The following is a 20,181-nucleotide window of genomic DNA, read 5'->3' as shown; positions in this document are numbered from 1 at the left end:
GAAAAGCCCATGAGAGTATTACAGGCATGGAAAGCCAAAACACTCTGGCAAAAAAAAAAAAAAAAAAAAAAAAAACCCTACATGTATTTCTGCCTTTCGAATAAATAAGTAAGTCTTTAAGAATGCATTAAGGACCATCGCTTATGAGTCACGACACAAGTGAGCTGGCCTGCTTTGTCTAAACTCCTGAGGACTTCCAATAATGAACTCCAGTGTAACAATTGCTTTCAGGTTTTTATAGCCTTGGTTGCACATGGCTCCAGAAAATGCTAGCACTTTTCCTGTCCACTGATGGTCAAGTATGAAAAAAAGCAGCTAGAACACCACAGCCTTGGCTAACTGAGAAAGCTTGTTGATGATGAGAGCTTTGACTCTTTGGAGAGGAAGGCCTCTCACTGACCTGGGAGGATCCACTGTGGCAGATGCTGCCCAAGGTTGAGGAAGAGGAGGCTAGAGCAGAAACCAGTGGACTTGATGATGTGGGAACGTTAGTCAAGGAGGTGATCTGACAGAAGTGATTAGGGCAGGGTATGCTGTGAGAGGCCTTTCCCCATTCTTATCTTGTGGAGTCCGCTCAACTAGCCTTATCATAGTTTCTGTTTAGCTTGTCCAATTGGCAGGGGGGAGGTCACAATGGAAGTTGCAGTGAGTTTATGGTAAAATGTCAGAATAGGGCTCTAAGGAAATCCTTTTTAAAACTTCAAAACTTGAGATACTTCAAACTCTGCATGAAAATTAACTAGAAAGGATCATGGACCTAAATGTAACTCTACAGTTTCTACAAGAAAACAGGAGAAAATCTCTGTAACTTTAGATTAGACAATGGGTTATTTGAAAGATTTTTTTCAGGAAAGGCACAATAAAAGGACAAACCATACAAGATAAAAGTTGCTATAGGCTCATCAACATTAAAAAAAAAATTAACTTCTACTCTTCAGAAGGTACACTTAGTAGAGTGAAATGATAACTCACAACCAGAGAGAAGATATTTACTAAACATACATCTGAGAGAAAGTACTCATACCCAGAGCATATAAAACACTCTTAAAACTCCCTAAGATTACCATCAAATTACTACATGGGAACAGATTTGAATAGACACTTGGTAAAGATATTTGCACAACAGTATCGTCAGTTAGTAGAGAAGTCTAAGTTTAAACTGCAGTGAGTGTACCCAAGGTGCCAGCGTTAGGATGACTGAGTCCCGCATTTGAGCACTTGCATTTGATTCTTCTCTCTGGTTCCTGATTCCAGCTTCCTGCTAATATAGTTCTTCTGCCTTTCTTTGGTTGAGTAACTGGGGTTCCTGCCACCTACATGGGAGATCTGGGTTGAATTCCCAGCTGTCAATTCCAGCTTCAGCCCAATGCTGGTCTTGGTGGCATTTGGTGAGAGAACTGATTGACTCTCTAGTAACTATTTTTAAATACTAAAAAAACATATAGAGATTCCACTATTTATCTACTGGCAGAAGAGCTACATTAAAAAAAGTTTTATTTTTTAACTTATTTGAAAGAACGAGAGAGAGAGAGAGAGAGAGAGAGAGAGAAAGAAAGAGATTGATTGATTGACCTTCCATCTGCTGGTTCACTTCCCCAAATGCTGATAACAGCCAGGGTTGGGCCAGGACTATGCCAAGGACATAGGTCTCAATGTGTGGGTCTCCTACATGGGTGGCAGAGACCAGAATACTTGAGTTACCATCGGCTACCTCCCAGGGTGCACATTAGCTGGAAGCAGAGTAGCTGGGACTCAAACTTGGCACTCTGATACGGGATGTAGGCATCCCAAGTGGTATCTTATTTATTTATTTATTTATTTATTTATTTATTTATTTGACATGTAGAGTTAGACAGTGAGAGGGAGAGACATAGAGAAAGGTCTTCCTTCCATTGGTTCACCTCCCAATCACCCCCCAAATGGCCGCTACCGCCGGAGCTGCGCCGAACTGAAGCCAGGAGCCAGGTGCTTCCTCCTGGTCTCCCATGCGGGTGCAGGGTCCAAGCACTTGGGCCATCCTCCACTGCCTTCCCGGGCCACAGCAGAGAGCTAGATTGGAAGAGCAGCAGCTGGGACTAGAACCTGGTGCCCATATGGGATGCCGGTGCCACAGGTGGAGGATTAGCCAAGTAAGCCATGGTGCTGGCCCCCCAAGTGGTATCTTAATGCTGTGCCACAATGTCCAGTTTCTAAATGTTTGTTAAAAAAGTTGAAATCTGAGGACTGGGACAACACATGTTGCAACTGCCACTCTCGAACATTGTTGGTGAGAGTGCAGACTGCAGCAGCTACTTGGCAAACAGTTTAGCTGTGTGTTAAACAGTTCAATATACACTTAGTAGGTAATGAACTGTCCTACCCCTAGATCTTTACACCAAAGAAATGAAGACACATATCCACTCACAGACCTCCATGTGAGTGCTGTTAGTGGCTTTATTTATAATTGCAAAAAGTTGGAAAACACAGTTCTATAAGCTGATGAAATGGATAAACTGGTGTAACTACACAATTGGAATATTACTTAGCAATAGGTAGAGGCAGCAACATGAATAGTAGTTTAATCTCTAAAGGATTATGCTGAGTAAAGGAGCCAGACACAAGAGGCTACACTTACTACATGATTTTGCTTATAAGACACTGTGGAAGGAAAAACTACAAGAATAGAAACAGGATGAGTGGTTTGCAGGGCCTGGGTCTGGGGATGGGAGGAGACGATTGATTGGAAAGGACCATGAGGGACCTTTTTGGGTTGATAGAAATGTTCTACATCAGGAATTTGGTGGTGGTTACATAACCACGTGTTTGCCAAAACTCAGCAAACTTTACAGTGTGAATTGAAATACATAAAAATTATACCTCCATAAGCCTGACTTAAGAAAACAAGTCTACAGACTTACATGGAAATAAACCTAAGAAAAAGATAACTTACAGGTTTTCCAATTGAAGAGTCATCATGAGGATGTTCTCAACTGTGGTAAGTGGTACTTGTGTTGTTCCCAAGTCTCTGAAGGAGAAAGCCCAAACATTCATGGTATGGACCTCAATAAAAAGATCTGTCTTTAAAAAGGTTGTTTCAGGAAGATGTGGTTACATCAGTTTTGGCTTCTCTATAAAGCAAGACAGCTCAAGAGTTTGTCATGGAGACAGTTCCAGAAAGCCCTGGTTGAAATGACTTTACTATTTGCATCATCAGATTAATGACCTTGGCATTGAAGAGTGGAACCTACACCTTTTTCTGCCATTGTCTTATTTTTCATTTTATACTACATTGACCTCTTTTAATTCTTATTTTTTTCTTTAAAAAATTTACATCTATACCTCTTTGCTTGGGATAGATGGTATTCCTAACATGTATTTGCATGTAACACTGTCTCCCTCTGCCAGCTGTCTTTCCCATGATAAATTCTTTCTCAGTTCTTGCCTCAGTCAATAACTTTTTTTCAGTAACCTATTTTTTTTTCAGTAACCTAATTTAAAATCATGACTTTTTAGCCTCAATCTCAAATATTTAATGTTTGATGAAAATAAAAAAGGATTAGTTTAATACTTACAGATATTTTAATGCTGGCAGTTTAAAAAGATACGAATCTTCAACGTTTTTCAGAGGATTACGATTGAGATTTCTGAAAAATGCAATGGAATTAAAGTTATTGGCCTTTCAATAAGCACAAGATTGTATGAGAAATTATATTCTTTTTTGTGTAGACATTTTAGGCTTAAAATTACTTTCTGTGTACTTATAAATCACCCTTAGAATTCAAAAAGCACTTGTTCTTTGGGAACTACCTATGTCTCTTAGAGGATGAATGGAGAAGAGAAAGAGAAAAGATACAAAAAAATGCATAATAAACAAAAAGTATGCAAAAGAACTTTTTAGGTGAAAAGCCTTAGAAGTGGAGCCAGTGTTTTGCCTAGCAATTAACACCCAGATTGGGATACCTACGTCTCAAATCAGATGCCTGGGTTTGATTCCCAGTTCCAGCTTCTAATTGCAACTTCCTGTTAATGCAGACCCTGGGAGGCAGTGGTGATGGCTCAATTGGTTGATTCTTTGCTGCCTACTTGGAGACGTGGACTGGTTTCTGGTTTCCAGCTTCAGCCTGGGCCTGGCCTAGCCTCGCCCGAGCCATTGCAGGTATTTGGGAAGTGAACTAGTGGACGGGAGCTGTCTGTGTCTTAAAAAAGAAAGATGTATAGAAGTGACCACACTGATAGGGAAGCCCTTTTTTGTGTAGGAAACACTAATCCTGTGTTCTCCATAATTCAAGGTGCTTGCCTTTCATCTTTAGAAATTTTAAACAAGCCATGACTTAATTCATTTAGTTGATGGAAAAAGAACCCACGTCAAAGCCATACTCTTGTCACATTCTTCCACTGGTGTTCTCATTTCGCATCACACATCATCACATCACATCACATCACATCACACCACATCATCACGTCACATCACATCACATCACATCACATCACATCATCACGTCACATCACATCACACTGATCATCACATCACATCACGTCACATTGCATCACATCACATCACAGTCTTTGTTACGTTGCTTGTTGGCCTGTCAGTCTCCTGGCCTGTTAGCCCCTTGAGGGCAGGGAACATATGTTATTGTCTTTGTTATGCCTGTGTGTGGCATAGTGCCTGAAATTTACTGCATGGTTAATAAATATTTGTTGAGTAAAGAAATCACATTTTGTTTCCATACCAATACAATGAATAAATTCGTGTTGTGGGAAATTTCATTCCTAAATGCTGTAATAGATTTTTAAAGTTTTTAAAGCAAGCAAACAAAAACAAAAACAGGTAAAAAAAACTGCCTTTAGTTTAACTCTACTCAAAAACGTACTGTACTGTTACAGACTGTGAAAATAATAATTCTTACAGATGATATTGATTGGGCTGCCAAGCATCTGTGTTCAGCATTCAACACTGGATGTTCCCAGTAACCTCTGTGATAGGTATTGTACCCCAGTAGCCTATTGTGATATATATTGTGCTGAGTCACAGAGGCTGTGTAACTTGTTGTAGGTCACTGCACTTGTAAGAAGCAAAGCTGGAGCTGGAGCTCAGTCCTGCCCCAGACTGTGTCTAATATGTGTGCAGAAAAGGGTCCAAATATTTGTCACTTTAATCTGAAGCTTGAGATGACTAAATATAGAAGTACTTTGAAAATTTCATCAACCTTCTCAGGATAGCGCTCATGAAAATTAGTTTCTCTTTTTATTCCTTTTCCCTAATCTTATCCCACGATTAGATATTTAGCTCAGAGTCATTGAGACTAGAGATTTAAAAGCATGTTGTAGGTGACATCAGTGGAAACCTATGTAAACAGTGGAGTGAGAACATTTGAAAATGTATCCCTTCATAAAGGGAACAACAAAATGGTAAAAGTGGTCAGAATCAAGTTTTTGATAATTCTGGAAATTTAACCAAAGGCTTGCAGCCACCTGTGGGGCATTTACTCAAGAAAATTGGCTGACTTTCTCTAAGAATAGTGAGATTTGTGTGGGTTTTGTGTATTTAACTTGCCCTAGACAGTTCCTCCCTGGCAAGCTCAGTGGTAGCCTTAAAAATAGGCTTGGCAGCTTATGACAAGAGCCTCGGGTGATAACTGACGTCATAAATAAGAGTGTCAATTGTTAAATCAACAACAGGAGTCACTGTGCACTTACTCCCCATGTAGGATCTCTGTCCTTAATGTGTGGTACTATGTGAATTAATGGTATAACTAGTACTCAAACAATACTTTATACTTTGTGTTTCTGTGTGGGTGCGAACTGCTGAAATCTTTACTTAGTATATACTAAGTTGATCTTCTGTATATAAAGAGAATTGAGAATGAATCTTGATGAAGAATGGGATGAGAAAGGGAATGGGAGATGGGATGACTGCAGGTGGGAGGGAGGTTATGGGGGGAAAAAGCCACTATAATCCAGAAGTTGTACATTGGAAATGTATATTTATTAAATAAAAGTTAAAAAAAAGAAACATCTGCTTTAGGAATAGACTGATGTCTTAGCAACATTTGGGTTTAGGTTTTTGGATTGTGGATTAATTTTATTTTTGATTTGTTGCTTCTCAAAATTTTTTAAAATTATGAGATGTATTACTTGCATACTCAAAGTCATATGTAACCATGTGAATGTTGGATAATGTTTGAACTTTGTCTAAGTTATTTTGTCTACATTTGAACCAAATCAGGAATTATAATAAGAAAAGAGAAGTATGTGTAAAATGAGCAACAACAACAAAAAAACCTCAAACTCTCCCAAAAAAATAGCCTGTATGCCCAGTATGAGAGAGAGTGAGGGAGAGGGATAGAGGGATAGAGGGACAGAGGGACAGAGGGAGGGAAGGAGGGAGGGAGGGGGAGAGAGAGAGAGAGAGAGAGAGAGAGAGAGAGAGAGAGAGAATGAAAATGAATGGAGATGAGGGCCGGCGCCGTGGCTCACTAGGCTAATCCTCCGCCTAGCGGCGCCGGCACACCGGGTTCTAGTCCCGGTCAGGGCGCCAGATTCTGTCCAGGTTGCCCCTCTTCCAGGCCAGCTCTCTGCTGTGGCCAGGGAGTGCAGTGGAGGATGGCCCAGGTGCTTGGGCCCTGCACCCCATGAGAGACCAGGAAAAGCACCTGGCTCCTGGCTCCTGCCACCGGATCAGCGCGGTGCGCCGGCCGCAGTGCGCTGGCCGCGGCGGCCATTGGAGGGTGAACCAACGGCAAAGGAAGACCTTTCTCTCTGTCTCTCTCTCTCACTGTCCACTCTGCCTGTAAAAAAAAAAAGAAAGAAAAAAAAGAAAATGAATGGAGATGAGCATGCAGAATGAAGCTGAGCCTCTCCAAAGTGCATCCCAGTGAGCTGTCAGAATCTTGGGCCATCTTCCACTGCTTTCCCAGGCCATAGCAGAGAGCTGGATTGGAAGTGGAGCATCCAGGTCTCAAACCGGCACCTATATGGGATGCTGGCGCTTCAGGCCAGGGCTTTAATCTGCTGTGCCACAGCACCAGCCGTGTCTCTGACTTTCAAATAAATGAATAAATCTTAAAGAAAAAAGTAAAAGAACAAAAAAACCCTAAAGCCAATGAAGAGAATACTTTAAGAGAAGCATACGGTGCAGAGGAAGAATTACCTTAAGAGAAAAGAAGACCTCTTGCCACACAGATGAGAATATGGTGCAGATGAAAAAATTATGAGAAGAAAAGTGTAATAGTTGCAGGAAGTGACAATGTGAAAACTTGTGAACCCTTACAAAACACCCCCAAAGGGCAGACCTGAGTTGTTCTCTTCATCTGTAAGGTTTATGCCTCTCTCTGAGTTTGGGGAGATGCTGTTTGGATTCCAGGACACACCACAGAGGGAGGACTGTGCCAGCAGTGTGCAAATGCAGGTGTATCCACAGCTTGCCTGAAGGAGGCTATGCCCATGGCTGAACTTCAGTGTACGACCACACCCAGCTCACCTACAGTGTCAACAGTGGGGCGAATATCTGAGGAGGGAGAAAGCCTGGACTCTCCTCCTAGTCACCCACAGTGCTTGTGAGTAACAGACGAGTGAGCATGTGGATGTGCTCTGTCTGGATAAGGGAGCCCCTCTCTACACTCTAGAGTCCTTCCACTACTAAACTATGAAACTTGTTTTGTGAGGACCAATGAAGTGACTAAAACAATTTTTAGAAAGAAGCCAATGAGTTAAGACTTAATGTACATGTGTGGGGAGCAACTCGGACTAGACTAAGTTACTGGAATTAAGACTTATTCTATGCATCTGCTCTCCCACAATATGGCGCTGGGAGAGGAGCAAACAGCTTCTACCCAGCTGCCTTTCACCAACTTGACAAGCTGCAGGAGCTGCTCCTGATTGGAGGAGAGCAGCGTACTCGGCGTGTGGGTAGCAGAGTTGGGATTGGTGGAAGAGGACTATAAAGGAGGAGAGAGACAACATGCACCAGGAACATCTATCTGAAGGAACACCTGTGCAGCCCCCGAGAGAGCCGGCCGGCGGTGTGCCGCTCCCCCGCAGAAGTGGGGAAAGCGGCAGGGGGAACCGCCCTTCCACGGAGGTGGAAGGGACGGTAGCCAACCCGGGAAGAACCAGCAGCAAACCTGGGGAGGGCTGAGCAGACGAAAGAACAATGCAGGGTCCTGTGTCGTTCCTCCACGAAGAGGGGGAGCGACATAATGGTGCCGTGACTCGGATAGGAAACCTAGGAGGGAAGAAGAGGGAAGAAACGGGAAGAAGTGGGAAAATACCGGAGAGAGAGACTAGCAAAGAACCTAGGGAAAAGCCGGATGGAAAAGGTGCCGGAAGAAGCTATTGAAAGCCTAGGCATAGACTCGGATACGGACTGTGGGAAAGAAGTTAGGATTTAAAGTGAAAGCAAGAAGAAACTTAGACTCAGATACGGACTGCAGGTTGAAAGCGAAAGTGAAACCTAGAAGAAACTTAGACTCGGATACGGACTGTGGGGAAAAGCCAGGAGAAATGAGAGGGGATTGTTGTTGGAAGAAAAGTTAGGAAACATACCGGGTAGAGAAAAATGTTAGGGAGGATGAAGCCGCGGGGGGGCAGGCTGAAGCGGAGACGTAAGCTAGCTTGGAATTCTTCAAGTCAGCCCGGGGAGCAAAAGGCGAAAATCTGGAACCAGAGGCAGAGACGTGGGCCGCCAGGTTGGAATCCGTCAGATTAGCCCGGGGAGCAAAAGACGGGAAGCCAAACTGGGGGGCGCAGACGTGAGCTAGGTTGAATTCACCAGGTTAGCCTGGGGAACTTGGACTGAATGCCGGTGGCGGAAACGTGAGCTGGGCTGTGTGACTCGCGGAAGCCGCCACGCGCAGAGAGAGCGCGCGGGGCACAAACGGGGAGAGCGCACGGGGTGCGAATAGAAGCCGGTAAGCTGCGCAGAGCCGGGAAGCCACCGCAGGGCGGGCCCCGGGAAGCCGCGCAGAGCCGGGAAGCCGCCGCGGGGGAGGCGCCGAGAAGCAGCCTCGGGGCGGGCGCCGGGAAACCGCGGGGATAAGAGAAACAAGTTTAGAAGTAAAATGAGAGAAATAGGAATGCTGGCAGATAGAAGTAAAATAGGAGAAATAGGAATGCCCGGAGGTAGAGAAATAGAGAAAAATAAGGCCTCCCCACAACACGGCAATGAGAGAGCTTGGATTCGGTCTGCCTGATTAGTAAGACGATAAGCACCTGCAGGCAGCTAGCAGCTTATGCGCTGCAGGTCACCGAAGACAGGCACGAATTAACATCAATAAGTCTCCCCACAATACGGCAATGAGAAGGCTTGGATTCGGTTTGCCTGATTGGTAGGGCTTGTAAGCACCTGCAGGCAGTTCTAGCAGAGCAGAGCATGCGCTGCAGGGCACCGAACACAGGCACGCATCAGCGCCTAAAAACCTCCTCACAACATGGCGAAGAGAGGACCCGGATTCAGTTTGCCTGATTGGTAGGGCTTGTAAGCACCTGTGGGCAACTCTAGCAAGCAGAGCAGTGTGTGTGCTGCGGGGCACCAAAGACAGGCGCGTATCAACGCCAAAAATAAAAAGAAAGGGGGATCTGTGGGGAGCAACTGGGAGCAACTCGGACTAGACTAAGTTACTGGAATTAAGACTTATTCTATGCATCTGCTCTCCCACAATATGGTGCTGGGAGAGGAGCAAACAGCTTCTACCCAGCTGCCTTTCACCAACTTGACAAGCTGCAGGAGCTGCTCCTGATTGGAGGAGAGCAGCGTACTCGGCGTGTGGGTAGCAGAGTTGGGATTGGTGGAAGAGGACTATAAAGGAGGAGAGAGACAACATGCACCAGGAACATCTATCTGAAGGAACACCTGTGCAGCCCCCGAGAGAGCCAGCCGGCGGTGTGCCGCTCCCCCGCAGAAGTGGGGAAAGCGGCAGGGGGAACCGCCCTTCCACGGAGGTGGAAGGGACGGTAGCCAACCTGGGAAGAACCAGCAGCAAACCTGGGGAGGGCCGAGCAGACGAAAGAACAATGCAGGGTCCTGTGTCGTTCCTCCACGAAGAGGGGGAGCGACATAAATGAATGAAGCAGAAGAAATAAAGTATACTTAATGTTTAGAATTATCAATTACTGCTGATTTTCCATAATATATTTCATTTCTGATTTCACTGAAAGATTTGATGAGTATTACTATTCAAAGAATGTTATGTCACTGGTAAGCTCTTGGCATGTCTTTGAGGTAGATTTCATATTCACAATAGATTGATCCTACCACACTGCTGTTTTACACAGAGACTTCATTCAGAAGAATGTTTACTGGGCTGCATGTAGTACATGCAAAGTAAGGGTGAATGCAGATTTTGCTGAGCATGAGCCTAACCTAATTTGGGGAATCCCTTATAATGAAACATGCAGAATTATGAATATAAAAATTGCTCCAGCCCCTCCCAGGACCTTGGAAGGGGCACGTGCAAGCGTAAAGCCTTGAAGCTTAGGCTCCAGTTCATGATGAATCCAGCTCAGCTGGCACTCTTTTCTGGACTCTGTAATGCAGTGAACAGCATTGTTTTCACTTTAAAAACCCTCATCTTTGGTCATAAGATCACTGGTGTCTTCCTGGGGCAACGGGGATAGCAAAAGTTTCCTTGAAGCAGATTTGTCTAATAAAAGAATATGTCCCCAAATAAAGGAGACCCGCTCCCAACACACACTTGGTGTATTACAGCCATTGTGCCAATTTTTGAAGCAACCATGAGTTAGATATGTTCAGATCGCATGATAAGAGGATTAGTTTCCAATACCAGCTAGCTCTGGTTTTTGCATCACCATGAAGCAAATGCTTTTTTTCTTTGGCTTAAGATGGACACAGAAACTTGAGATAAATGAACTGGTGCCTCATGCACTGTACGCCATCCCTAGCTCTGCTCCTACTTTTTCAGCTCAACTCTCTGGCCTTGCTGCACAGATGCTAGCATGGCTGTCACTCATTTTCCCATCAATGTCCAACTTCCCCCTGCTGGCATGAAAGTCTCTGGAGACAAAGCTTCTGTCCTGTTCCAGTTTGTACCCCCAGCACTTAATACAGCACCTGGCACTCGGTGGGCCTGGCACTCAGTGAATGTTCTTAAATGAATTCATTACTTTTCATCCACTGTGATTCCACAGATTTTCTCCCTGTGTTGTCTACAGAAAGCTGTACTGGAACTCGGCCCCTTAGGAGGGAATCTAATGGAATGATATATGTTGAGGCCATTTTTGCTGATGCTACCAAAACCACTTGGTGTTGGGGCTCCAGGAACCAGCTCCCGGTGTGTGGGTGAAGTAAAAACAGACTCTCAGTGTTCTTCCTCAAGATCTGCAGGCACTGTTGGTCCATCCCCAACACATCCTAAAACCTTCCCTCATAACCAGAATGAATTGTGTTTGGCTGGGATTCTGAACCACAGAACAGGTGGATAGTCTTTCAACATCAGGTTTAGTGGAGAATCTGTATCTTGAATCTAATATTCCCTTGGGCCATTGAACATCACAGAATTGTTGAGTTGAAAGTGAATAAAACTCACTTTCTGTTGCAGTTTAGTCAGGACAAAATATGTGGGATTAGGCTAGAGCAGTGTATTTTCTTATTTTTTTAACACTACAGTTTAACATATATGCCACTTCTTCCTATTTCAAAAGTTATTAGTATCCACAGATAATTTATAAATTGAGAGCTAAATACATTTTGGAAAAAGCTTATGATCTGGGTGGGTGATGGGGAGAGATGTGCCCTTTGGCTGGGTCCCAGGAATTATTTTTGCATTAGGATTTAAAAGCAGGTAACCCTGAGAAAGCACCAGAACCTTTTTCTCCCAGAGTACTTTGTGTTAGATTTTTGGAAAAAAAAAATGGAAATGAAGACCTTCTTTGCAGAGTTTATATACAGGGCTTAATACCCAGATAAGCATAACTATATACCATTTTTATACACAAATGGTTTTTAAATATGTATTCATCATCTATTGCACTTACACATTGTGCAAAAACTGCATTCCATGCCACGCCTGAAATGTCCCAAAGCTCAGTTCTGTCAGTAAATTGCAACCAAGATTTCTACAAAAAAAGACACGAGTGAAAGAGAATGAAGAAGAAAAAAAGAAATATTTTCAGAATACTCTTCTTTCAGGAGTGATTCTAATTTTTATAGATGAAACAATACTTCCACATTTTATCTACACACTAAAGAATTTACTGGTACTGGAAGATTTGGTTTCTGAATTATACTTGCACATTTACATTAAATTTCATCATATTATTTTCATATTACATGACATACTTGTACTGTGTGATCTTTACTTCTCTGGAACAGAGTTTCACAACTTGAATGCTATTGACATTTTGGACTCGATAATGCTTTTCTTGTGGAGGTTTGTCCTGTACATAGTAAGTGGCTTAACAGCAGGCTGGGCTTAGCTCACGCAGTGTCAGCAGCACGTGCAGGGCTGCAAGCTGTTACCTGAATGCAAAATCATGTTGGCTGAGAAGCCCTGCTCTGTGGGATTCACTCTGACTTTTGTACCTGATAGTATTTTTGCTAGAGAGGAAAAGGACCTGTTACAGAATTTTAGCAACCTTCTACTACAAATGTAAAGTAGAATCTTAACCCTATTTCAAGGTGAACAGTGAAGATTTATTAAAATTCCAAATGTGATGAAATTGTAACTTACATAGACTGCAAAAAAGGGAGTGACTCAAATGCACGTCTTTCGATAAACTCTATTTTATTGCAGGATAAATCTCTAGGAAAAGGAAAACATTGCCTTGGTTAGCTATTACCTATATAGTCAGTGGGGATAATAAAATTTGCATTTGATAATGTTGGATATGCAGTTTTTACCTAAACTGTAAAGCTTTGGACTTGTATTTGACCCTCTGGAGATACTACCCCTTCTTACAACCTCTCCTAATAGTCTCACTGTTAGAACCTTCATCAATGACATACACAACTATAGATCTTGATAGATTGTGGTGGTAAACTTTCCTGAGTGCAGAATTGATTAGATGAACTTTCATAGTCTTCATCCATTTGAAACAAGGAGCAAAGCTGTCATCTCCATTTTTAATGTCTAATATTCCAAAGAATTCTCACATTTTCACATCTTTCCTGGTTTAGTCCTAGTTTTCTAACTTCATTCAATACCAGAAAAAAAGATGCCCTTTTGAATCATTTGAAATGAAATTGGTTCTCTAATTAATTCATTATTTTGAACTGATTCAGAATTACACTTTCTGTCATACTAAAGGAAATTTATTTGTTGCTTGTTGCTTGATAGTCCATGAAAGCCATGATAGAACCGTCAGAAAACAGCATGACACTGGATTCCCACTTGAAAACACTCTTGGTGGTAGAGGACTCTTACTTCCACTGATTACAATTTGACCCTCACTTTTCACCTGCAACTCATCTGTTGGTGGCTCCATCTCTAGAATCTCCTTCTCTCACCTGTCCCACGCGCAGTCACCAGTGGGACTTGCCCTAAGTGACTCTCCGAGGCCAATATCACTAGGTGCTTACAGAAGAGGCAGATTCTCAGCCCTGTTCTAGACCGACTCAGGCAGTTACTGTGGGGGTAGGGTTCAGAGCCCCAGGTAACTGTGGTGCAAGCTCAAGTCTGTTTTAGAGCACTGCTGTGACAGCATGGTTCCCCGTGGTGACTCTTGCTCAGCATTCAAAGGCCTGGAAGACCTGGCTTCACCCTCCAGCTTTCCCTGCATCTCTGTGCCTCAGAAGCTTCCATGTTTTCCCTTTCTCCCACGATATTCTCTCCAAGACGTCTGATGATGCCCACTGCCCCCTTGGAAGTCCTGTTCAACTGGCATTGCTCCCTGGTTCCATCGTCCCTGACCCAGCCCAAAGTCTTCTCCCTCGTCTGGACTCTATATCCATTTCTTTTGATATCGTTACTTGTGCCTTCCATTTCCCCAGAGCATAAACTTCTTGAAAGCATGGATTCGGCCTTGCTCATCTACATTGCCCACTATGTTTAAAACTGACTCATGGAAATAGACTCAGGTGTTTATTAAATGAAGGAATGGTTGAGTAGGTAGAAGAAGGAAAAGTGAATTTTTAAAAAGCAGTGTGGTTTTATTATTCCCTGGTCCCTCTGCAGCACTCTGTCAGCTACATAGTGCTTATTGGGTATTGGTTTGAGCTTGTGTATTTGTTTCCCCTGCAAGATTGTGAGCTCTTGGGAAGGTGGGATCCTGTCTTACTCATTTATGTGTCTCCAGTACTAGGCAAAGTGTTTGGCTTTCTCTTTCAGCTTTAGACAATTGATTGGCATTTTGAAAATGAAGTGAATACATATGCTAGCATAAACTAATTAGGCTACAAAGGATTTTCCAGCAGAAACAATGAAGGGCCTATTCTACCAGCAGTAGTCTCATTTGTTTTTCTCCAAACCATGTTTGCAAGGTTCCGGAGCCCAGATGGGAAAGGTGCTCAAGAGGAACCATGCAGATGTGGTTGTCCCCGTATGGCCTAGAAGTTCTGATCATCATTCAAAGGAGTGTTGTGAGTATCACATGCTATGTTCCTTAAGCCTTGTACTTTTGAGACAAGAATCTATTTGCTGAAGAGGCCCAGTAATTAGCCTAATAAGGATTAATGATGTACACTTCCCAATACTATGTAGCTATTGTTTTAATTATCTATTTCCAACATGGGTATAATAGTTCCTTAATGGAAATCATTAATGCCAAATCTGTTCTCTTGGTAGCTTAGTATTCTTGATAATATTGTTTATATAATTTACCTGTTTAGCAAGTCACTTAATGGCTAAAGGTTAACTTATTCAAGATTAGATCATCTAACAACTTTCAGTTGATGGCATTCAAATTAATGTTGTTGGTTTATGTTTTCTTCCCTTTGTTGTATTAAACCAACTTGTTCAAACCTTGTTTGTAAAGGCCAGATGATAAATGTTTGAGACTTGGTCGGCCACATATTGTCTCTGTTGTATTTTCTTGTTTCTTTGTTTCTCTTTACAGTCCTTTATAAATATAAAACTCATTCTTAACTTAGGACCTGTATGAAGACAGACCTTGGATCCAATTTCATCCATTGCTTGTAAATTAAATACAAATATAATCCGCGGCTCACTAGGCTAATCCTCCGCCTTGCGGCGCCGGCACACCGGGTTCTAGTCCTGGCCTGGGCGCCGGATTCTGTCCTGGTTGCCCCTCCTCCAGGCCATCTCTGCTGTGGCCAGGGAGTGCAGTGGAGGATGGCCCAGGTACTTGAGCCCTGCACCCCATGGGAGACCAGGAGAAGCACCTGGCTCCTGCCATCGGATCAGCGCGGTGCTCTGGCCGCAGCGCACTGGCCGCGGCGGCCATTGGAGGGTGAACCAATGGCAAAGGAAGACCTTGCTCTCTGTCTCTCTCTCTCTCTCTCACTGTCCACTCTGCCTGTCAAAAAAAAAAAAACCACAAAGCACATAGTAGGTATTCCATGTTAGAGATATGAGACCCTACAGTGTAGACTTCCAGAAGAAACCTTGGAGATTATCCAGCTGGGACCCATATTTGTTTTCTAGATAATGTAACTAAAATCTCATAAATAAGTATGATTAACTGACTTACAAGTGTTGGAGGGACAGCAGGCCTTCAAATGAGTCCTTATGTAATTCAGTCAAGTCATTTTCACTGAGGATTCTGGAAAATGAAAGAGGTACTTCTGAATCAAAATGACAACTGCAGCTGTTTGCTTCATAGGACTAACTCTGTATGTAGAGGAAACTTTGGTAATGGTGCTGTTTAAATACCCAGATTCTAATTTACTTCTAGGGTGGCAATGTCTGTTGTATTTTAATTTAAACCATTTTTCCCACTCTCCCTTTTTTGTCCATCTCTATACACCTATCCGTCCTTCCCACCAAATCATAAATGTAATGTCTGCTCTGTAGGTCACAATGTCCCTGTTAGAACCTAACACTGGGAGGCACCAAGATTGGCAGAACTGCCATTTCCTTCTGTTTTTTCCCCAAGCCCTACTACCGAAGCCCCATGTTTGAGGTATGCCGGGGCTACAAGTTAAGGTTGACCAGGGAGGCAGTAATGATGGCTGAGTATTTAAATCCCTGCCATCTATGTAGGAGAACAAGACTGAGTTTGAGGTTCCTGAGTTTGACTGACCCAGTCTCACCACTACAGGCATCTGGGGAGTGAACAGTGTATGATAGCATGCTGCCTTTGCCTCTCAAATAAGAAAAATTAAATTTTCTTCCCCTTCCCTTTATCCCTTAGCCTTTCCAACTCCTGTCTTCACTCTTCAGAGGAAACTAGTGTTATTTACTTTTGTGTCAGATGACTCTGATTTTTCCTTTTTCCAAAGATTTATTTATTTATTTGAAAGTCAGAGTTACACACAGAGAGAAGGAGAGGGGAGAAGGGAGAGGGGAGAGGGGAGAGGAAGGTCTTCCATCCGCTGGTTCACTCCCCAATTGGCCACAAAGGCTGGAGCTGTGCTAATGAGGAGCCAGGAGCTTCCTCCAGGTCTTCCCATGTGGGTGCAGGGGCCCAAGGACTTGGGCCATCTTCCACTGCTTTCCCAGGCCATAGCAAAGAGCTGGATCGGAAGTGGAGCAGCTGAGACTCGAACCGGCACCCATATGGGATGCTGGCACTGTGGGTGGTGGCTTTACCTGCTATGCCACAGTGCCAGCCCTGACTTTGATTTTTCTTACAAGTTTGGGACATCTTTAAATGAAGCATAACCAAAATATATACAAACTGTGTGTATTGCATTTAAGAAACATCATAAATTAAAAGTCACAACTGCCTGATTCTAGCATTTTCCCATCAGAAATGAGATAGTAGGCTAAGGGGAAACTTTTATCTTTTTTAAAAAAGATTTTATTTATTTGTTTCAGAGTTATAATTACAGATGGAGAGAAGGAGAGACAGAAAGGTCTTCTCTCCACTGGTTCACTCCCCAAATGGCTGCAATGGCTGTAGCTGGGCCAATTGGAAGCCAGGAGCCAGGATCCATGAGCCTCTTTGGGGTCTCCTACATGGGTGCACAGACCTAAGTGCTTGGGCCATCCTCTACTGCATTCTCAGGCCATAGCAGAGAGTTGGATTTAAAGTGGAGCAGCTGGGACTAGAACTGGTGCCCGTACAGGATACCAGCGCCGCAAGTAGCAGCTTAGCCCACTGCACTACTGCAGCACTGCACAGGCCCTGGGAAAATTTATCTTAAAGTGATCATAACCCTTCTCCTTTGTCTGTTATATGTCTTGTTTGTATTCAGAAATAATTTATGATGTCTGTACAAGTTGTCCCAGTGATATAACACGCAAACTGTCGTGAAAAATGTCAATTAATTCCTTTTTTTTATTATGTTACACTCAGCACTTCAAAATTTCTAGTTCACTGGCCTAGGTGACATGATAGATTTTTATTTTTAGTTAATTACTTTGAATGTTAAGTATTTTCCCCCAAAATTGGGAGTCTAAACTGATTCCTTTCAAAAATCAGTAAGGAAAAGATAATTCAACAAATGGACAGTGGACAAAACCTCAACGAAACATAGATGTTCAATAAGTATATAAAGACATTTAAATTTATGAGTAATCAGAGAAATCCAGATTCAGCTGGGAACCCTTTTATTTGCCAGTCACATTAGCAAAAAGACAAAGAGCATCCCGAGGTGAAAAGGTGAAGGGAAGAGTCAGTGTTGGGGCATAGCAGGCTAAGCCGTCACTTGAGAAGCGTAAATTCCATATTGGAGAGCCTGGTTAAAGTCTTGGGCCCTCTGCTTCTGAGCCAGATGCCTGCTAGTGCACCTAGGAGGCAGCAGATGATGGCCCAAGTGCTTGATTCCTCGTCATCCCTGTGGGAGACCCAGAATCAAGTATTAGATCTTAGCTTTGGCCTGGCCCAGCCATGGCTGTTTTGGGCATTTGGGGAATAAAGCAGTGGATGGAAGATTCTCTCTTTCTCTCACTCTCTCATTTGCTCTCGCTCCATCTCCCCCTCCCCCCACTCCCATAGTTCAAGTAAACAAATACATCTTTTTAAAAAGGATGAAGGGAAATGAATGTTCTTATATTCTGTTAGCTGGAGTGTAAGTAAGTGTGCACAGCTTTTCTGAGGGCAATTAAAATTTCCTATTTCCGTAGTCTTCATCCATTTTCATTCTTTTTTTTTTTGAGATTTATTTATTTATTTGAAAGTCAAGTTACACACAGAGAGAAGGAGAGGCAGAGAGAGAGAGAGAGAGGCAGAGAGAGAGAGAGAGGTCTTCAATCCACTGGCTCACTCCCCAGTTGGCCACAATGGCCAGAGCTGTGCTGATCCGAAGCCAGGAGCCAGGAGCCAGGAGCTTCTTCAAGGTCTCCCACATGGGTGCGGGGTCCCAAGCACTTGGGCCATCTTCCACTGCTTTCCCAGGCCATATCAGAGATCTGGATCAGAAGTGGAGCAGCCAGGACTCAAACCAGCGCCCATATGGGATGCTGGCATGGCTGGTGGAGGCTTTTCCCACTATGCCACAATGCTAGCTGCCCCATTTTCTTTCTAGACTTCTATTTTGCAAAATGCTTGTCCATGTTCACAAGTGTGCACAAGGATTTTCCTTGCAGCAATACATGAGAAGTGGACATAATCGAAAATCCATCAATAGAGGGATTATTAAGTAAACTGTGAAATGGCCATCCATACTATAGAATATCATGCAGGAGTTAAATGAATAGGGTAACTGACTGAGTACTAGGAGGGAAAGAAATCCAGAAGAAACCATGAAGTGAAAGAACCAAGTTGCAGGATGTTACTATTTAGGTTAAAAAAAGAAAGAAACCACACAACACAACTATTATGCTCTATGTAAATATGTTTGTAGGTAATTTTTTGGAAGGATATATGCCAAACTCAGAGCAGTAATTATTACCTCATAGGTAGGGAGTTAGGACACAATGAAGGTCTTCACTATCCCTATCACTTTTTATCTACTAAGAATGTAATGGTATTACTGATAAAATGCAAATAAATAGAAGTAGTTTCTTATTTCAAATTCTGTGCCTTGTTAAAACAACCATAGAATTATAATCAACAGATGTTGATTGTGACATGGAGAGGGAATACTTTTTCTGACATACTGACCTCAAAATAGTAGAACAAGAAAGCTCTTACAATGCAGTTAGTTTTGTGTATTCATGTTTGGGAGCGTGTACTCACAGTGTCTCAGCCCAGCGGTATGCTTTCCATACATTTTCATCAATGAAAGAAATCGAGTTTCCTTGGAAATTTCTGTAAAGGAACACAGTTCACATCCTTGAATGGGTTGGAAAAGAATGAACAGAATGAGGAAAAAAATCATGGCACCCTCATGGGGGAGTATTGAAATACAGAAATATTATCAGCTTTCTAATAAATACCAGTGCTTTTATGTTCCGTAGCTCTCTGCTTCCCAGTTTGCTCACTCAATAAATAATGAGGGGCCACTGACATAAACAATGAAGCATCCTCTCAGAAGCTTAACTTCGTCTCTGTCCAGTCTCTTTGACAGTAAAGACAGTCAATCACTTTGAATATTAAGTATTTTCACCAAAATAACTCAGGTGTCTACACTGACTTCTATAAATCAGTGAGAAAAGGATAAATTATTCAAGAAAAAATGGGCAAAATGTATTGTCACCAATAAGAATAATGAAAACCTATGCAGGTATACTAGTGCTTTGGCCAAGCGCCCTCTGCTGAAATCTTTCCAAGTACTGAATGGATACAGACAATTTAAAATCAGAGGGACTAATGTGCTGATGTGGAAAGCCTTTTGGAATACAGCATAGGGTAAAAGTGCCGATCACTGAGCCAGGAGCCAAGCATTACCTCCATAGGAAAAAAAAAAAGAGAGGAGGTTGGAAGGAAAGACGCACACCTGGGTTACAGGTAATAGAGTGAGGACCAGGGGATGATGAGGGTGTGTGGGGGTTCATACTTTCACATTTTATCCTACATTCTGTGCACTTTTTAAAAAGTGGAAAGGTGCTCATAATCGATACTTGTTTACAAGAAGCTGTTAAATGACTTATATTTAGCTTCAACTTTGAATTGCTGTGAGTGCTTAGCTTTAACTCTGTCCTCACTCCTCAGCAACAATGAACCTATTTGTTTTAGGTACACATTTTCCTGGAAGCAGGAGCAGCAATAAAACAGATACCTGTATGCTCACCTGCCTGG

At 42.8% G+C, this 20,181-nt stretch overlaps 1 protein-coding gene across 1 annotated transcript in view; it reads right to left on the bottom strand.

Annotated features, from left to right (window-relative positions):
- LOC103347337 (leucine-rich repeat-containing protein 37A3) overlaps nt 1–20,181 on the bottom strand; it is a 36,817-nt gene that overhangs the window by 13,119 nt on the left and 3,517 nt on the right. The window contains 6 exon segments of the mRNA XM_070061599.1: nt 2,930–3,004; nt 3,552–3,623; nt 11,974–12,054; nt 12,669–12,740; nt 15,586–15,657; nt 19,180–19,251. Of these exon segments, the coding sequence (XP_069917700.1) occupies nt 2,930–3,004; nt 3,552–3,623; nt 11,974–12,054; nt 12,669–12,740; nt 15,586–15,657; nt 19,180–19,251 (444 nt within the window).

The sequence above is a fragment of the Oryctolagus cuniculus genome, chromosome 17, assembly GCF_964237555.1.
Source record: "Oryctolagus cuniculus chromosome 17, mOryCun1.1, whole genome shotgun sequence".
In the NCBI taxonomy this organism is placed as follows: Eukaryota; Metazoa; Chordata; class Mammalia; order Lagomorpha; family Leporidae; genus Oryctolagus; species Oryctolagus cuniculus.
The sequence above is the reverse complement of the archived record's forward strand: the minus strand, read 5'-3'. Positions and strand labels throughout refer to the sequence as shown.